Source organism: Eleginops maclovinus, chromosome 11, assembly GCF_036324505.1.
Source record: "Eleginops maclovinus isolate JMC-PN-2008 ecotype Puerto Natales chromosome 11, JC_Emac_rtc_rv5, whole genome shotgun sequence".
Taxonomy (NCBI): Eukaryota; Metazoa; Chordata; class Actinopteri; order Perciformes; family Eleginopidae; genus Eleginops; species Eleginops maclovinus.
The window spans coordinates 2,886,185-2,906,074 of NC_086359.1; the positions used below are offsets into that span (position 1 = coordinate 2,886,185).

At 38.7% G+C, this 19,890-nt stretch overlaps 1 protein-coding gene and 1 long non-coding RNA gene across 2 annotated transcripts in view; one reads left to right on the forward strand and one right to left on the reverse strand.

Annotated features, from left to right (window-relative positions):
• Positions 1 to 3,954: 3,954 nt before the first annotated feature.
• castor2 (cytosolic arginine sensor for mTORC1 subunit 2) lies at positions 3,955 to 19,457 on the reverse strand. The gene is made up of 9 exons (XM_063894758.1): positions 19,127 to 19,457; positions 11,913 to 11,983; positions 11,066 to 11,259; positions 9,077 to 9,209; positions 8,555 to 8,678; positions 7,460 to 7,570; positions 6,735 to 6,817; positions 6,426 to 6,520; positions 3,955 to 5,800 (listed from the first exon to the last, which is right to left on the reverse strand). Exons 1-9 carry the CDS (start codon positions 19,237 to 19,239, stop codon positions 5,738 to 5,740), a joined length of 987 nt encoding a protein of 328 aa, XP_063750828.1. The 5' UTR covers positions 19,240 to 19,457; the 3' UTR covers positions 3,955 to 5,737.
• The window catches only part of LOC134871829 (uncharacterized), a 144,598-nt gene continuing 140,066 nt past the window's right edge, over positions 15,359 to 19,890 (forward strand). The window contains exon 1 of the long non-coding RNA XR_010166739.1: positions 15,359 to 15,499. This is a non-coding gene — a long non-coding RNA (uncharacterized LOC134871829). The remainder of the gene's footprint in view (positions 15,500 to 19,890) is intronic.

Here is a 19,890-nt window from a genome sequence, read left to right on the forward strand (position 1 = left end):
TAAGCCATAACTTTTGTTGCTAACTATCTTAACTGCCAATGAGATTTTGCTAGCTTTTCTACTGATATTCCATTGGTTTGAGCTAACTTGTCAAACTGTTTGTTGCTAACATTTAGCCAACTGTTAAAACGCTAAGTATCTTCAGCTGTGTAGGCCTATCCCTTCCTTTTCGCTACCTATTACAACAGGGAATCCATTACCTTATTATTTGAACCGTTTCTGAAATACTTAGCTTTCTTTAAGCTACGTTACGTTAATCTGACTATTTCATCTGTTTATTCAATACTTTAAGATTACTAATTCAACTTTCTTTGAGCTTTCTCCAGCTTGTTGTTAACCTTTAGCCGACGATTAACACTGTCCCTAATTGGGAGCAACTATTTAGACTCCATTTAGCTTACTATTTCAACTGTATTTGGCATTCGCGAGCTCCTCCTGGTTTAAGCTAACTTTTTTTAACAGTTTGTTGGAAACATTAAGCTAACAGTTAAAACAGTTGAACTCTTTTTCCATTCATTTTAGCTAATGAAAGTATATTGTATCGTGGGTCCTCTGCTGATTCCCGCCCCTGATATATAGGCTACATGTATTTTGTACATTCACGCCTGCAGGTAAGGCAAAACCATTAACTTGCAAGTCAGTGAGCCATTAAACTGAAGACGATTATGTAAGGAGAAAGAGAATCAAGATAAGGGAGAACACTAACATTCACTTCTCCCGACTTTGTGTAGTGTTTCTGCAGCTGAAACTGCCCTCCTCCTCCACCACCTCCTCCTCCTCCTCCTCCTCCTTCTGCTCCTATGTGTGCTGAGGTGAGCTGAAGCAGAGAAAAAGATGGCGTGTGGAGGCTACAAGGACCTGGCTGTTCTCTGCTTTGTTTACTTAGGTCAAATAATACAGACCGCTGATACACCTGCAGTCTCTCCTGCTGTCGTCCATGTGCTGCAGGCCGGAGTGGAGGAAGTGAATCACTGCAGTTCAGTGGGGGAGACAGACAGAAGGTCAGGTGTGTGCAAAAAATGTGGGGTTTTTTTCTTCATAAAACTAGTATAAAAAGGACATAACTACAGGTGTGAACTGTGAACCCATTATGTGAGTTTCCCAAAAGGTCAAATAGGTGTTTAAGTGAGACTTAAAGCATAAATGTCAAATATTATTTACTAATCAAAGTAATAAAAACAAAAGACGAGCAAAACAGATGCAATTTGAACTAGAAATACTTTTATCTTAATGGAACTTCTGTTGTTCTTCATTATATTACCTCAAAGATGAACATTTTTTTCAGATTGTTATGCCAAATATTACGAATTTGTCTTAGTTTTTAATACTAAGTTATGATTAAAATGACATAAGTACAAGTGTACACGTCGTATGTGAATTTCCAGAAAAGCCAAACGGGTATTTTAGTGAGACTGTAAGCTTTTTTTAAGAATACATTTCAAATTATATTTACTAATGAGCCATTATAGCCAAAAACACACACACACACTCAATGATTTTTCAACTAAAAACACCTGTATCCTCCTCATACTTCTGTTTTAGCATCAAATGAATTCAAAGATGACATTAAGTAATTCTCTGGCGAATTATCTTTCCAATTTGTATGTCAAAATATGACAAATCTAACTAAGAAATCTGATCTTCAGTTCATCTTTAGGCTCTAAGTACCACATTGTGCAGAGGTGTCCCCGGTTTATTGATTTAAAACACACACTGGGAGCAAAGAACAGTGAGAGGACAATCCCCCGTTGTTAAGTAAAGACAGTAAAATCAAAAACGACACGTTAAGCCAGATCTCCAAAAAGAAAAAGCTTGTTTATTTGTATTTATTTTCCACACAAGAAGCTTCAAAATGAAAAGCTTTAAACTGTTTTTGCTTTCAAATGTAATCAGAAGAAATGTCACCTTCCTCCCGTTTTTAACACTGATAAATACAGAGGTTCTGCTAATCGAATCCGACCAGAAGAAAGGTTTGCTGTTAGGTGCAAGGTGGTGTGAAATAAAGAGGAACAAAAACATAAAACCAAATGCTTAAGACCAACAGAAATCAGGACAGGGTCCTACAGTAAAAAGCCCTCCCCTGTTTTTTCACATCAGTACAGCAGGCCTGTGGGGTACGGCCTGCATTAAAGTGCAGACTGGGCAGGGGGGGGGCAGCTTCAACGCCAACATGGACGCATCCATTGTTTTTCCAACCCAGTTTAGATTTAACCACGCTCACTTCTGCATTAGCCTAGCTCTGCACGACAGCAAAAAAAAAAGGTGAATAAAAAAAAACAAATCAATTATTATTTTTTAATTGATAAATAAAGAAATAATAAAAGCATCAAATAAAAGAAATAGAGAGAACGTGCTATCGCTCAGTTCAATATACTCAATGATGATATACAGTGGGGCAAAAAAGTATTTAGTCAGCCACCAATTGTGCAAGTTCTCCCATTTAAAAAGATGAGAGAGGCCTGTAATTTTTATCATAGGTACACCCCAACTATGAGAGACAGAATGAGAAAAGAAAATCCAGGAAATCACATTGTAGGATTTTTAATGAATTAATTGGTAAATTCCTCGGTAAAATAAGTATTTGGTCACCTACAAACAAGCAAGATTTCTGGCTCTCACAGACCTGTAACTTCTTCTTTAAGAGGCTCCTCTGTCCTCCACTCGTTACCTGTATTAATGGCACCTTTTTGAACTCGTTATCAGTATAAAAGACACCTGTCCACAACCTCAAACAGTCATACTCAAACTCCACTATGGCCAAGACCAAAGAGCTGTCAAAGGAGACCAGAGACAAAATTGTAGACCTGCACCAGGCTGGGAAAACTGAATCTGCAATAGGTAAGCAGCTTGGTGTGAAGAAATCAACTGTGGGAGCAATTATTAGAAAATGGAAGACATACAAGACCACTGCTAATCTCCCTCGATCTGGGGCTCCACGCAAGATCTCACCCCGTGGGGTCAAAATGATCACAAGAACGGTGAGCAACAATGCCAGAACCACACGGGGGGACCTAGTGAATGACCTGCAGAGAGCTGGGACCAAAGTAACAGAGGCTACCATCAGTAACACACTACGCCGCCAGGGACTTAAATCCTGCAGTTCCAGACGTGTCAACCTGCTTAAGCCAGTACATGTCCAGGCCCGTCTGAAGTTTGCTAGAGGGCATTTGGATGATCCAGAAGAGGATTGGGAGAATGTCATATGGTCAGATGAAACCAAAATAGAACTTTTTGGTAAAAACTCAACTCGTCGTGTTTGGAGGAGAAAGAATGCAGAGTTGCTTCCAAAGAACACCATACCTACTGTGAAGCATGGGGGTGGAAACATCATGCTTTGGGGCTGTTTTTCTGCAAAGGGACCAGGACGACTGATCCGTGTAAAGGAAAGAATGAATGGGGCCATGTATCGTGAGATTTTGAGTGAAAACCTCCTTCCATCAGCAAGGGCACTGAAGATGAAGCGTGGCTGGGTCTTTCAGCATGACAATGATCCCAATCACACCGCCAGGGCAACGAAGGAGTGGCTTCGTAAGAAGCATTTCAAGGTCCTGGAGTGGCCTAGCCAGTCTCCAGATCTCAACCCCATAGAAAATGTTTGGAGGGAGTTGAAAGTCCGTGTTGCCCAGCGACAGCCCCAAAACATCACTGCTTTAGAGGAGATCTGCATGGAGGAATGGGCCAAAATACCAGCAACAGTGTGTGGAAACCTTGTGAAGACTTACAGAAAACGTTTGACCTCTGTCATTGCCAACAAAGGGTATATAACAAAGTATTGAGATGAACTTTTGTTATTGACCAAATACTTATTTTCCACAATCATTTGAAATAAATTCTTTAAAAATCCTACAATGTGATTTTCCTGGATTTTCTTTCCCCATTCTGTCTCTCATAGTTGAGGTATACCTATGATAAAAATTACAGGCCTCTCTCATCTTTTTAAATGGGAGAACTTGCACAATTGGTGGCTGACTAAATACTTTTTTGCCCCACTGTATATACTAGATTTATTGTTATCTTACTGATCATCATTATCTTGCATTATATCAATACATCTTAACTTCAAGATGACATAACGTCAATCTGTAGTGGGACATTTTAAGAATGTATATGTCAAAGTACAATAACAATAATAATTAAAACATTTAAGAAATAAAACATTTAAATAAAATAAATGACAACAAAATCCATCTTAAATCCATGGGGAGTTAATATTGGTAGATTAAATAACGTTTACTCAGCTATCTACTTTGAAAAGGACACTGCAGTAGCTGTTACGTTCATATTTTGTGGGACGAAAACGCCGCTCTGACGCCGATGCTTTCGTCATGCAGAAGTGGGCGTGGTTGAATCTAAACTGGAGTTGTAAAAACGACAAGACACCAACATGGCCGCCAGGGCTCCTTCCCCGGTGAACCATAGCTTATGTTTATGTCATTATTCTAGTACATTGTCAAAGTGCCTCAGTAATTTATCTCTACTGTAGATGCAAAACATTTCTTATCATTGCACTTTATATCACCGGGTTCAATGCGGGGTCACACTGCGAGCAACATGTGAGAGGTAACAAAGCACTATAGAGAAGGGATTAAACATCCAGGCCTCTCTTTTTAACTGGTACCAGTGAACGTCTGTAAGGTCATCATGACACATTATAACATTTCGTAATGAATAATTGAGAGAATCAGGTTTATATATTTAATTAGTTTTAAAATTAAATACAGCAAATTAAACCTCTTGGATTTTCAAATATGAAAATTCAGGTAAACATCAGTAAGGTTTTAGACTTTCAATGTCTCTGAAAAACAGACATGTCTCTGAACAGTGTTTTTTTCAGAGGCAAAACATAGCTTCTTTAGTTTGTCCACTCAAAAGCCCAAAAGCTCTTTAATTTCAGAATCTCTATCGTGAAAATATTTGTCTTTTTTTTAAACTTAAATCAAATATTTCCCTGTTAATTACATTTTCATAATTCCACATTTTAAATATGGGGATAAAATCTGCTCATTTGGAGTGACCCATCGACCAGGCTGCTCACAGTGTGACTGCATATTACTGTTTTTCAAAAAATGCCAAAATGATCACTTCCTCAACAAGGCCTTGGACTCACTTCATGTCCATCAGACCCAGAATCTAAATCTAAACAAAAGACTCAATCAGTAAAATCATCGCTGCGATTAAAAGATGTTCAGCTACTAAAAGCAACAACGAAAAAGCACACCGTATTTCTCGACCGGCCGCTGTGTCATCGATCAGAAAATTGTCTCCTAGAATTGCACACATGTAAAGTATTCTGACAAAGGCATCTGTTTAGGCATTCAAACATCATGGCACTGAGAAATGATCTTTTGTGGGAAACAAAAGATTCAAATATTGAAAGCTTTGATGAAATATCAAATATTTAGTACATTCGTAATGTTTTCCACGAGAGTAACTAATACAGTATGGCGCTCATGAAGAAGCAGCTTCAGAGAGAGGGAGAACTGTTCAGTCTGGTAAACTAAAGGGAGTGTTTCCTGTGCCGGGGGAGGGAATAAAGGGAGGAGAGGGTTTAAAGAAATTGGCCGAGTAACAAAGGCATCTCTTACACCATCATCTCCTCCGTCTGACGCTTCCGGTTCCTTCCTTTTCGGAGGCGATCATCAGAAGTCCGCTGATCAGCTCCGGGCACTTTTTGGATAAACGTTTGAACGAAATGACTTGAAATCGTTTTTTTTTTTTTAACTTCCACTGGTTTCCTTCACTGTGCCGTGCTCTTGGTCCGCAGAGCTCCAATCACACTTTGGATGTTCTCTTCAGGAACCTGGAAGACACACAGGGTTGATGATTGTTGTTGCGTGTTGAACGAGTAGCCCGAAAAGATGAAGTTAAAATGAGATTTTACAGAAAAAAGCATGAAATTAATTGAGAGGCTGAAGGAGTTAGGAGTTATGCTACAACATAGCTTTACAACATCAGACAATAGCATTTACTGGTTAGCTGGAAATAAAGATTATTCAGATATATATATTTAAAACGTCTTAAATGGATTTAATGAATTAAACTTTAATTGGTATGAAAATAAAAGTGAAGTAATAAAAAGAAAGGAAATTGGGAGTATGATTTTATGAATGAATGTTTTCTGACACCTAGTTCCTCTAATATTACGCCACACCGATTATGCCAAATTGACCCTAACCCTGAGCAATTCAAGTTGTGTTTAAAAAAATCATTATTACTTGTACTTAAATGAATATCTAAATCTTTTACAGACAAAATCCCAAAATACTAGATTTATTATAATGAAAGGCAACAAAAAACACCAAACCTAAAATCATCCAGACTTTTGACATTTCTGCTTCAAAAACAATGAAGTATTTATCAGATGATTATTTTCTGTCGGTCTAAACAGTATTTGTTAAATGAACTGCATTGGGTTAATCTCTTACCAGGGCGTGGTCAAACTTGAAAGTACTAATGTAGTAAGCAGGAATGTCAGCCGTTGCCAGAGGTTCAGATATTTGAGCCACGATGCCGCACTCGTCTGTAGGGATACAATAATTCTGTCATATCACTGACTATTAAAAGTGTGTAGACTCAATAGAGACAGTGAAGCAGGGGTTCATTCAAATGAGAATCAATACTTTCATCAGCAACCTTTAAAGTATTCCAGCTTGTTCTTTAAATCGCTGTTTTATTTTTTCTGAGGTGAAAAATATGAATTAACCAATTTCTGCTTTTGGGGATATAAAACTCACCGAATCCCAAAGGTTGTCCTCCGATTCGCACCATTTTCCAAAGCTCCCCAGAAGCACTGGTGAAGAGGACATTGTTTGGAAACCTTGAAGAGAACATAGCAAAGAACTGATCAGATCAGAGGTCAAATCTGCATTAGTATAATTATTATTATGACACTACCTTGTGAATATTCAAATAAAACATGTCTGGATTGCAGAATATCCATTTTAATAATTTTACTTCAACCTCTAAATGTTTTTGTATTTTCTTTACATTTTATGCATTTATTTTATAATAAATTGGACGATATTTTGTGTCTTTTTGTAGATAAAAACACGTTAAATTCCATATTTTCTTTTTTTTTATTTCCAAAGAAAAAATCATATGTATTTCATTTATTGAAAACTGAAAATATGTCTATTATTTAACATCTATTTTGGTAATTGTATGGTTTTGCCTTGCTCTGCTTTAAAGCCCTTCTTTGTTTTGCTCTGGTTAACAAAGGACACAGTTACTATGCGTGCGGCTAACTATTAACCCGCAGATGAAAACCAGCAGGTGGATCCAGTCTGAGTGAATAAGAGAGCCATTGTAAAGGGGAGTGAAATGGGTGACCTATTTCTGTAAGGAAGTCTTACATAAACATGGGAACAAGGCTGACCTACATGCTGCAAAAAAACAAATATCAACTTTAAGGAAACATCGTGAAAGCTCGGTGCAGATATTAATGTTTCTGCTCTTTAACCTTTGAGTGGTCTGCTCGTCCATGACCAGAGAGATGTAGCCCTCGATCAGGGAGAAGGAGAAGAAGCGGATGTGGTTCGAGTCCTCGCTGCAGGCCCCGGGCTCCTTTGGCCTTCAGAGAGGGACAGAAATAACACATTTAACTAGTAAACAAACAAATGCTTAACCTAAGTACAATTCAAAGAACCATTACTTTAAATATGCAGATGTCCAGAGTGTAACTACGGTGCCTTTTGGTCGGGAACTTTAAAAAAATACAAGAACATTTCAAAAAGCTCATCGAAGTAAATCAAAATTGGGTATTAAAGAGGCACACAGTGACATCACTTTGGAACACTCACGCTCCAACACATTGGACGGGATAGGCTAAGGGGCGGGACATCTCGAGGCAGGTTGACCAATCAAAACAGAGCTGTTCAGCTAACCAATCAGAGCACACTGGGCTCTGGTTTCGGACATAGCATCCCATAAGCCCTTTCTTATCTTATTCAGTATTTTTTTGTACAGTATTTTTAAAACCATTCCCCAGTTTATGAGCTTTGGGCTTTTATTTAAAAAAGCTTTATGCCTATACCCTCCTACCTTTTTAAATAAGATAAGATATACTTTTTTGATCCTAAATTGGGAAAACATTGTGTTGAATCAGTATATCAGCGCATGAGTAGAATTTAAAATAATAGAAATAAACAATTTCTAAAATGTAAACAAACAAAACAAGTCTATGAAATTTGACCAAACTTTAAATCTTCAAATTTCGGTTTTTTTTGACAAAGGAAAGTGAGAAATTTCCTCAAGTGAGAGGCTGTTCTCATAGCATAACTATTGTTTAATCTGTGGTTTCTTATTTCAATTGATCATCTGTTGTTTAGCTTATGAAACCAGCCAAAGGTCAAAAATGTCAAAAAACCCCAAACTAGCTTTACAATGTCATTTGACAAAGGAAACCTCTCAGGCTGCAATAAGAGATTATGTTAAATAATGTTCCACTTACTCTATCTTTTACGTCCCAACTTTTATTTAACGACTTCCTGACATTCAGTGATCCATGTTTGAGCTCCATAGATCTTTCTTTTCACACACTAAGTCTTTCTCTCACCCTGAGGAGTAGAACATGACGTCCATGAGCAGCGTGGCCACAGAGGGCAGCGTGTCGGGGTCCAGGCTCGTCACACAGAACATGTTGCTGGGGCTGGAGAGAGGGTGGATGATGGGCCGGGGCACTGGCGGACAGAAATATACATCAAATAAACACAAATACAGCCAACAATATGACCAAGAAATATCTAATAATACATATACTTAGGGCAAGAATTATCTTCAGACTTAACTCCAAAAATGAAAACTAAAAAGTCCTAAAAATGTTCAATTAAAAAACAACACATTTCAAAATGATTCATTATAATAAAGATAAATAGGTTGAGCCAAATGTGTCTTTGTGTTTTGCAAGATGAATGCATTTCCACTTGATTATGCACTTAAAATATCTCCGAAAATATCATCCTCCTCCTCTAGGTTGCGGAGTGTTTCAATATTTGTAAGTTAGGTTCAGTAAAATCTCTCAGGAAGTGAAACAACAAAGTTTCAAACACATTTATTTTCTCTTTGTTCTTCGGCTTACCCAGTTTGGGTTTGACGAAGCCGTTGGTGACTCCCAGGTCGTGCACAGCCACCGTCTCTCCGTTGACGACCCGCAGCAGAGTGAACTCGGAAGACAGCGTGTGCATCACCAGAGGCAGATCCCGCTCCCGCACCTGGAGACAGAACACAGGAACCAGGGGAGTACGTTTAAAACAAATACTGTAGAAGGTTGGTTTCTTTGTCTGAGGAACAGAGTGAAAAGCTGCTTAAATATATTTCTATACAACGTTGTTTTGTGATTAACTGTACTTCTCAGTGTTCTCACTCTCTTTCTACTTTATTTATGTTAATGACTTCCTACATTTCAATTGAAATAGAGCTTAATTGACTCCTTTAATTGACTCTTGTTCGCACTTGTCTGCAGTGCATTTAACAGCAGCATTTTCCCCCAAATAACAGCATCTCTGTGTTTGAGAAACTTCAAATAAAAAAACATTTATGTATTTTTAAATTAAGCGATCCACCTCCAGTTTGAAATATGCTTTTCTCCATGATCTCCAAACTCTTCCTGAAATATGGGATTTTAATTTCAAGCGACTTCTGGTTAAATCAAGTTGTTTTGAAAACGTATAACAGATTTTTCTCGATCAAAGTGATAAAATGGTATTTAAATATCGTTTTACTCTGAATATATTGCCGTCAAATGAGCATTCCACAGCAATGGATGCTCCACAGGCATAAGTTTAATTATTTCTAGTTACAGTAAAACGCCTCAGCAAAACACAAACCTATAGAGCTTTATGTTTGAAATATGATGCAGAGTTTATTGGTGTCTCTGAGACAAAGGTGAACTCTGGAGCTGCTGGAAGAATACACAGAGGGCATCGGGTCAATTGGATTTATAATGTGTGAGAGAGGATACTCATGACTTATGCGTCAGGTTTTACCATATGATTAAGTCTTACGTTTTTCCTGCACCATCAACAAGGAAATATACATTGAAGACACACATGGTACGTGATATAAGGGGCGGGACATTTCTAAGCGGTTGACCAATCACAACAGAGCAGGCCAGCAGATATACACCTGAACTTCAGCAGAAAGGGGCCTCTTTAAGACGCTTCAATTAACAATTGAAATTTCAGGATTGACTTGTGCATAAAACAGGGCTTCAGTCTTACTTTTTAAAATCCTAATTGTATTAAATAGTGGGTTTTTATTGATGGAAACGATTCATATTCTCTCTTCAGAACAAGGCTGGTTTATAGAGGTTCTAAAGTGTGGAGCTTCTATGGGTTTTGCTTTATGTAACTCTAACGGAGAAGCCCCAGATCTTAAGCTGCGGTGTGTCGGTCAGAGGTTCGGTAATGCAACCCGACGCAGCATGAGACGAGTACAGGGAAAAGATGGGAGGTGGGTGTGTTTTTTTAAGGCCTCTTTTGATCTGATATACCAATTAGGATTGTGTGTGGACAGGATACAGGAAGCGGACCCGGGTTATGATACCTGGAATTCCATTAACGAGGCTGAGCCGCTGATCCGCTTTACGTAACAGATTATAACACAGGTTTTTTTTTTTTCATTTTCATAAACATGCCGGAGCTGCTCAGCAGACCTTGTTTTTCCACCAAAGCGAGGCAATAAAAAAACACTCCCTGTGGCCAGATGGGCCTCGCTATGAGAGACAGGATTTCTCCCTAAGTCAAAAGGAAGTGGAGCCGGGAGAGGAACAGTATATCCAAATGTTATTGCTTTCTCGTGTCCCTATGCACGTAGACATTTGTGTTGCAGGAGGAAACTAATAATGCAACTCTGGATGCATACTCTGAACCTGATAAAACACCATAAAAAAACCATGTTACATAAGTAGCTGTGTGGGAGAAACTTCCTCTGGAGCTAACTTTGGGATTTTAGCCTTTGCAGACCGTTTACATGCACACAAACCTATATAAGACACTACAGGAGAGGGGAAAACCTCAAATAGGGCCTTTTTAATTGCACAGGTCAGGACCGTGCTGTCCTCACTCACCAGGATGAAGTCGGTCTGGTAGGTGGACAGCATGAAGACGGAGATGTTGTGGTCGGCCAGCGGAGCGATGACTGATTTGGCGATCTTTGTGACTCCGATGGGCTGCGAGTTGGAGGCGTTGCCCCCCCCGGACACCACGTTAAGAGCTAACCACGTAGCGTCCGCGACACTGATGTACTCCGACTGAGGCAGCTCTGAGGAAACAGACATGAAGGTCAGGAAAACGAGAGGTAAAGTACACGAGTGGAGGAGGAAGTCAAATCAAATCCATTACGTAAGTTGGATTAGTAATACTAACTGGGAAAGTTCTCTGTTAGAGGTAAAAGTCCTGCATTAGTCCAGAATTTGGCATGAAAGTATACTGATGCCTGTAATACATAGATAAAGTCATGCTGAGCAATGAGCATGACTAATGGTTCTTCCTTACTTTACTATGAGACATTTGCTACTTCCTGTTTTTCATCTTTATCCTTAAAGAACATTTTAAGTTCAGTACTCCTCCTAAAAACCATAACAACATAAATGTATGATAACACGTTTTCCATGGAAGTTTAAAAATATATTCAATATGACGGTCTATTCCCTCCTGTAGTCGAACAGAAGAGGAAGCTTCAAACACTCTAGAAAATACCTGCCGCTGTTAGGCAACAAATAGCCTGAAGTCTCCAGGGTAACAGAGCAGGGTCACTCAGAAAAAGGGGTGTGTGTGTGTGTGTGTGTGATGACATGAAATCACTCAATCAGCCAGCGGCGGCCGTAATGACAGTGTGTGTTCAAACAAAAATGTGATCTTTTGCGGCCGCTCCAACCTGCGGTTACCAAGGCGACTCTGGAGAGAAAAGCCCACCTTTGAAGCCCTCCTCATCCACGATGATAGTGTAATCCTCCGGGGTCTCCGTCAGGCTGAAGAACTTACATCTGTGGAGGGAAAGAGGAGGCTGTGAAAGGGAGGCGAGGTCCAGAGGAGGGATGTAGCATTTATTATACAGTAGAGGCACATGACACCTGAAGATGAGCCGGTGTTTTTATTTGATCACAGATCCCAAAACCCTCCGTGTCATTTTATGTAACATCCATTTCGTTACATTTCACTTTGTGTTTTGATGTTTCTGTCCAGATAATGACAGAGAAAGCCAGCTTGTTGTCCTCCTGTCCAGCAGACTTTGTGAAGCCCGGATAAAAGCAGCGCTCTGGCAAAACACTGCTGTGACAATCACATCTTCACAGACCAGCCTCTGAATACTCACACGTCACATTTGTCTGAAAGGTGTCAAAAACAACAAGCGAATAACAGGGGACGTTCGGCTATGCTCTCTGTGGGAACGCAGCTTTTTCTCTGGGATTAAACGAGCTGTCACTTCCGACTGCAGAGCGTTTCTGCAGAGCCGGGGCATTGGGAGGCTGAACACGCTTTAGTCGTGTCATTATGAGCACTACCTGAAGGATTATTCTATGACAGTTTAGCAGCCAGATCTAATTTGAAATATGCAAATGACTTTAGATACTAGTTATATTCTTTCTTCCTGTGTCAGACTGTAACACACACCAACACAGGCTAAAACAACACTGCTATAAATATGTTATTTAACAATTGATGAATGTTTTTACCGTAATACATAAATAATTCAATAAATATATATAATGTACATTTAAATAAACATTTATTTATTTCAAGAGACTACATTTATTTTTGTCATACTGGCTGTGATGCAGCACCTCTTTTCACCCTCTGTCTGAAACCAGAGCCCAGTCTGCTCTGATTGGTTAGCTGGCCGGCTCTGTTGTGATTAATCAACCAGCTTAGAGATGTCCCGCCCCTTAGCCTATCACGTACAATGTGTTGGAGGGCTAACCAATAGAAACGCAAGTGTTAAGAAGTGATGTCACTGGGTTCCAGAATGTTCAAATTTTAGCCTTAGCAGACCATTTACATGCACAAAAACTGGTATAACACACAACAGAAAGGAAAAACCCCAAAGACTTAATAGGGAATCTTTATTTAATATGCCTCCCCCACCCCCCCCCAACCCTATGGGAGGCATAAAGCATCTCTTCTATTTGCTGTCACTGAGGGGTCAATCTCTACGAGCCTGCATTACTCACATTCTGCGAAGCAAGCAAGAGGCACTCTTTAAATAAGCTCAGCATTGACACGCTCTCAGAGCAGAGTACACAACAACTGTTTTTGTAAACACAACCAATAATAATAAATAGGAAACGGTAAATAGTCTTCTACTTGTGAGTTGTTGATGTGAGTTAATGACAGTGCTGTCATTATATCTCTATTTACCCTGTGTATATATTTAGGGATTGATATTGAAGCTTCCTGGTAGCGACCCAAAGGTCTCCTTGGCATCGAGTATCAGAAAATGCCGGAAGTTGGAAGCAAAATCAGATTCTGCAGCTTAACATTTTTACCTTTAAGCGGCTCTAAGTGATGTTCGTGGCCGTTCATGGGGAACCAAAACAGCCTTGAAACAAAACCCCGACGCAGAAGCACCTCCTCACGTTGTTATGGTAAACATGTTGGCGGCCTGTTTGCACATCCAGGGTAACATTAGCATTCATGTGGAGCTGAGGATCTGGTCACTTGGTGAAAACAAGTGCAATATTCACTCCCTCCACCGACGCCTGAGGGAGAAATCTGGCTCTTCAGCGGCTAAATGCTCCCTGGTTTTGATATTTTTAACACTAAATAAACACCCACCTGTTTTTCTGTGGTTTTATTATTGTTACTTATTTTATCATGGGCTTTATCTTTTATTTTCAGTGTACTTTTTGTTTGCTCTTTACTGTTGAATAATATGAGTTTATTTTCAACATTTACCAACTTTTAAGATACAGATGAAATCAGATAGGATTTACATTATTGATCCCAAGCTGGGAAATGTTTTTGTAACAGCAGCGTGTAAACAAGGAGCTGAACTTAAATTAAAACCTCTCAAAATTAGAAAACAAAACTAAAATGAACAGTAAAATATATACAGAGAGACGTATGTCCGATGCATAAACACTACGAAGGGCAATACACATTAAGTGTGCAAGAAATGTGTGAAGATATCAGAAACAGATGAGTAATGGATCACTTTAAAGAACATTTGATTTGCTTGAAATGTTCTAAATGAAGAACGTTTGATGGAGTGATGTTGCTAAGCTGGTATCGCCAAGAAATGAATAACACTTTGTATATATTTATACCCCTTTATACAAAAACCTCTGCCTGCAAGGAGCTAGACGAGGCTTAATGTGTTGGGTTTGTTTATTCAAATGTGACTCCATTCACATTACACTTATGTAATATATAAATAATGGATATTGAGGCTTTTATCACCGTAAGTACTGAACAAAATACTGGATTTCATGGCAAGGTTGTAAGCATTGTGTCATGAGATTTAAAAAAAGAAATATTCCTCTGTGTGTTTCCTTTTTCTTGTGTGTTATAAATAAAGCGTGGAGTGAAAGTAGTTTATTTTTAAAGTAATATGTTTACTGGAGAGAGGAGGAACAATATTATGACGCAATATGATGAGGAAGAAAGTATACCCTTGAGAGAAAGCAGCTAAATGAACTAGTTGAAAAACTGTTGCAGTCGAATGATATAAACATTAAATCAGTAATGGGTGGCTGCCACCCAGACATCTGACTTTAAATAATTGCACCACTTGACGCTCCCTGTTTGACAGAATTGATTGAATAAGAGATGAGGAAACTTTAATTTGATTCTCTTCCATCACCGTTACTGTCTCACCCTGCTTACTGTGACTAAGATGGAAATGGAAATCACAACATGTGAAGCTTAAGGCAGAGTAACGGAGTACCTTTACTTTTATTTGTCTATTTTTTACATAGACCCCTGTGTTTACCCCACCACCTTTCAGAGATGAATATTGTACTTTTTGCTCCAATGCAATCATTTCATAACCTACTTGGGTTCTTCAACGATGCAATTACAAGACATACATAAATTAATGTTGTGCAAGTTCAGCCATTAAGTAGTCTTATGGCCTGTGGGATAAAACTGTCTCTGAATATATCAAATTAAAGATATTTTATTCCCCAATTAAAAAGAGAAAGCAAGATAATGACTTGGTATACTAACTAAATGTTAATGTTGTCTGGTTTGAATTCTTTCTTTCTTGTATATGCAACGGATCCAGTTAGTTTATGATGAGTATCTGAAAGCCATGTTGTTTTGTACATGCGAGTTAGGAAAAAAGAATCAGGTAAGGGCGGGGTCTGGGGTCTTCATTACTGGCCTAATGCGTCTAATGCACCACCCGGCGGGCACGTAGAGTGACCCTAAACAAACGCACCCACGTTTTTGCGTCAACAGGTGCACGCTGATTGCCGGAAAGCTAACGGTGCTGTGTGGCGGTGAATTCAACATAAACACCGGGGCTATAACCGACAGTGAGGACTTCTCCTTCAAGACAGGTGAGTACACAAACAAACTCATTTAACCAGAGGCGTTTTATGAAAGACATGCAACACTAAGACTCAATTGCCTGTAACCGTGTCACGTGATTGGCCACGACCCATCTATTAGCGACTGGTTTATTAACTCCATCGGGAGAAGTGAACGAGAACTCCGATTATTGCACCCAACAGTCACTAAAACAAAAATATTAACATGTGTTCACAGGCCACATTTCTCCAGAACATTTAGACACTAACATGGCATTTTCAGACGGAATAAATCACTTTGTGTGAGTCCAATTGGTCTGATTTGTCTAGCTCAGCAACATGCTCTCGCGAGATCTGGTAACAGGGATTTGAGACAACTACACTTTTATGTAAACAAACACATGAAATAATGAAATAACGCAAAGTTTACCATGCTTATAACTATAAGATGGCTTTTATCTGTTTTGCTGTGTTTTAATGTTTAGAGGCTGTTGCTCTCTGTAGTTTTACCACAGGCAGTTTTATGTGAAAGGTTCTATATAAATAAAGTTTATTATTATTATTATTACACTTCCTGTCTCCTGAATGGGCCTGTTTAATATATTCATATTTTATTTAGCTGACTTTAGACATTGCTAGCATTTAGCCTCAAGTCATATTGGTGAGGTAGAGCATTAGATGATGTTAGCTTAAAGTTTTAACACATTTAACGCTCGGTGATGCAAGATCCTGTAAGACAAATCATACACATTTCTCTCAAATAAAGTTCATTCTCTCCTGATTTGTGTGCAAAAACACAACATTTTAGTGTCAGAATGATCTGACAAAAATGTGGCTAGGAAAAAATGGGTCCAATATTTACAACGGAAACAGTCCATCGACTTTCTTCTCTAAAACGTCCCTGAGGTCAGTCAAGAGGACTGCACCAATGTTGTGGTGTTCTTGTAAAAAATGTGCTGCTTCGTTTGTGGCTGCAGCAGCTGTGGAGTTTATGTTATTTCTGCATGTTTGTCCTGTCTGCTTTGGTGTCGATATATCCTGCTGGTTATTCATGCTTTTTGTTGGTGCATAATAATGTGTGTTGCACCAGTCGTGGGGTCCAGTTGTTTTATTGTTGGTTGTTTTTGTTTACCTTTCTTCTTTCTGGGTGTACAATTGATATCAGTTGGTTGCAGACCACTGTCTAGTAGTAATACTGTTGATTTGGACCTCTGTGATGTGTTGACAAGTTATTGCACCTTTTTTAAAACCTAAATATGTTAGTTTAACAGTTTTCTTGTTAGTACCTTCTTTCCTTTTTTTAAACTGTAAGCAGAAACTTCCACTCAGTGCTTGTTTTAACTGGCTTACTTCTCACATTTTGGAAGTGGAATATTCAAGTACTCTTTCCTTCACTGAGTTACAGGAACTGCTTGTTTACATGTGAACATCCAATTCCACATTTTAAGACACTTCTTTATCAATATTGTGATCAGCCTTGATAATTGTAGGCCCCGTTTATGAAATGAATGTCATGTATATTTAGTGTTTTAAAGTTATGATCCCACTATTTTCAAAAGTGATGTTTTAAGAAGAGGCGGTCCACCTTCCCTGACTTCACCAACATCATCAAATATGAACACACTTTCAAGAAATACAGCCTAGAATTAATCTTCAGGAAGAAAGAGCAGCAGAGGTGTTCTTAAATACAGGCTGATGCTGTGTTTATTGAGGGTTGATATATTGTTAGGACTATCATCTCAATGGCAGTTTGGGGAAAATAAGTGTTTACTTTAAATGAAATATCTTTTTGGAACGATCATCAGTTTTGTGGATGTAATGACTAAGTGGGTAACACCAAATAATCTAATTAGAGAATTGCTTTACTAGCCTTTAAAACAAGGAAAAGACATCACTTCTGCCGTGGTACGACAATATTGAAATGTACAGTTTCTCGTCACACGATAAAGATATCAAATCTGTATTTTGGCTAGCCCAGGTTCACGCAACTACACGTTTGTATGATTGCAGAGTTGGCTGTGCAATGATTTTAAATACCATTAATAGACAAGTAAGCCATATATTACTTATGTTCCGGTGTAATTACTGTAAACAATTGACTTTGGCCCACGTGAGGCATTGGTGTTTGTTTCTGGGTACTTTCCCAGAAGATTCTGCTCATGTTTGTGTTTAACAGCATGCAAACTGGTGTTTCTGGCTAATGTAACCACACGTAGCTTCTCTAACCAGATTGTGCAATAGCCGTGGCAACTGTGGCTTTTTTTCCACCAGCAAAACAAATCAGTTCACACTCGAGCTTGGAAATAACAGAATGTTTGTTATTAAGTTACACTTATACTGACCAGCTACAAGCTCCTCTCTCCGATTTTAGATGAATACAGACTTTGATTGCAGGGTGCAAACGCTGAAAAGATGATCATTTTAATACCCAATGTGTCTATATTATCAAAAATAAGAAGCACACCCAACCGACAGTGGCTGAAGTTGATGAGAGGATGTTATTTAGTTTGAAACTGACACTTAATGAACTAATCGGTAAGTTAAATGGATATAAAGTCAACATGCAACTACTTTTCTTAGTAAATGATTTGTTTGCATCTTTGTTTTGAGCAAACATGCAAACTATTCTCTGGTTCGACCTTCTCCAAAAGGAGTATTTGCTGCTGTTTTCAGATTTGTTTTTTACCTGAATATTTGGGGGTCATTTTAAGTGGTTAATTGTGAGTTTAGTTCATTGTGATCATACTCTTCTGACATGCATGTTGTTCATTCCATTCAGGATGGATACATCCACAATGAAATGCTGGGTAATTTAGCTGTTTAGAGTAACGTTAGTTGGGTCATTTCAAATACATAAGGTAATGACTGATGAGTAATCTGTAGGCACTGTTTTATCAGTCACTGCTCTGCACACAGGGAGTTTAGATCAGCTGACTGGCTTTCCCTGCTGTATAATAACCTTAGTGACTGCAAATATGCCTAGGCTAATATAAATAGATTATGGTTGCAATAAAAACTGCACAACAGAGCAATGACAAATGCAAAGGCTGGTTGTTGTCATGTTATTGCTAAAGGAGCCATTTAATTAAAGTTTCCCCAGGCTGAATGACTCACTGTGAATCTCCACTTCAGAGGACAGGAAATAGCCTACTGCAAATGCCCTCTGCTGCTTGTTTTTAAAGTCTGGTTGAAAACATCTTCTAATTTCCCTGAGAGGAGAAAAAAAACACACACACATGCAAAACACACACACACACACACACACACACACACACACACACACACACACACACACACACACACACACACACACACACTGGCGTCGACCAAGCTACAGATGGCACAAAGCTACAAAATGACACTACAGAAACAAGGATAGGCCTGGAAACTGGTGGCACAAACACTCTTAAAATACAACGAAAAGCTTCATGTTGGGACATTGACACAGCTACAGGACACAGGCATACTGTGCATGAAGCACTAGTTTGCTATAATGTTACCAACAGCAGTATCCTTGCAGTACACACACACACACACACACACACACACACACACACACACACACACACACACACACACACACACACACACACACACACACAAATAAACACATCGAATGACAGTGGTTATTTCCATGTATGTTGTGAAGTTACCTACCTTGTTTTGGAGGCCAGGAAAGCGAGTTTGATTAATCCATGAGTGCAAATCTGGATCCCCTCTTTTTCTATACTCGCCACTTTCAAGCTGTGCTCTAAAATATGAAGCTCCATCTTTTACGTCTTCTCATTTGAGGAGCGACTAAAAAAAAATGTACAAATAACAAAAACCTAGACACTTTCAAATGAGATGCATAAATAAATAAATACACACACGCATACACACACACACGGCAGCGGAAAAGGTGTATTAAATAGAGAAAGAAAAGCGAGGCAGGGTGGTTTAAAGAAAGCAAAGAGGTAAAAACGGACCTGCTGTCAAAACCTGCAACGGAACCACGCACACTTCTGGTATGAGGTTTTCAAAATAAAAGCCTCCGGCATACCTGATAAACAGTCACCATTTTTACTTCTTATATGTCTTAAATGTAGGTTTTGTATTTGGTACTGTCACCAGAGTTGTTACATCTGAATATGTGAGTTTTATGGGTTGGTGGATTTTGTTATCACAGGCTAGCAGTTTCCATCTGGTTCCATTGTTTATGCTAAGCTAAGCTAACTGCTGGCTAAAGCTTGATCTAACTGATCTTATTTTCTAACTAACGCTTGACAGAATATATACACCTATTTTTCACCAAGGACAATTAAGTCTACTTTAAATATTTGCTTTGAATACAAATATGCAGCTTTGCTGTTATATCTATTATCATTTTATTTAAAAGATGTTATGTAATAAAACCTAATTCATTGATTAATTACTAAATA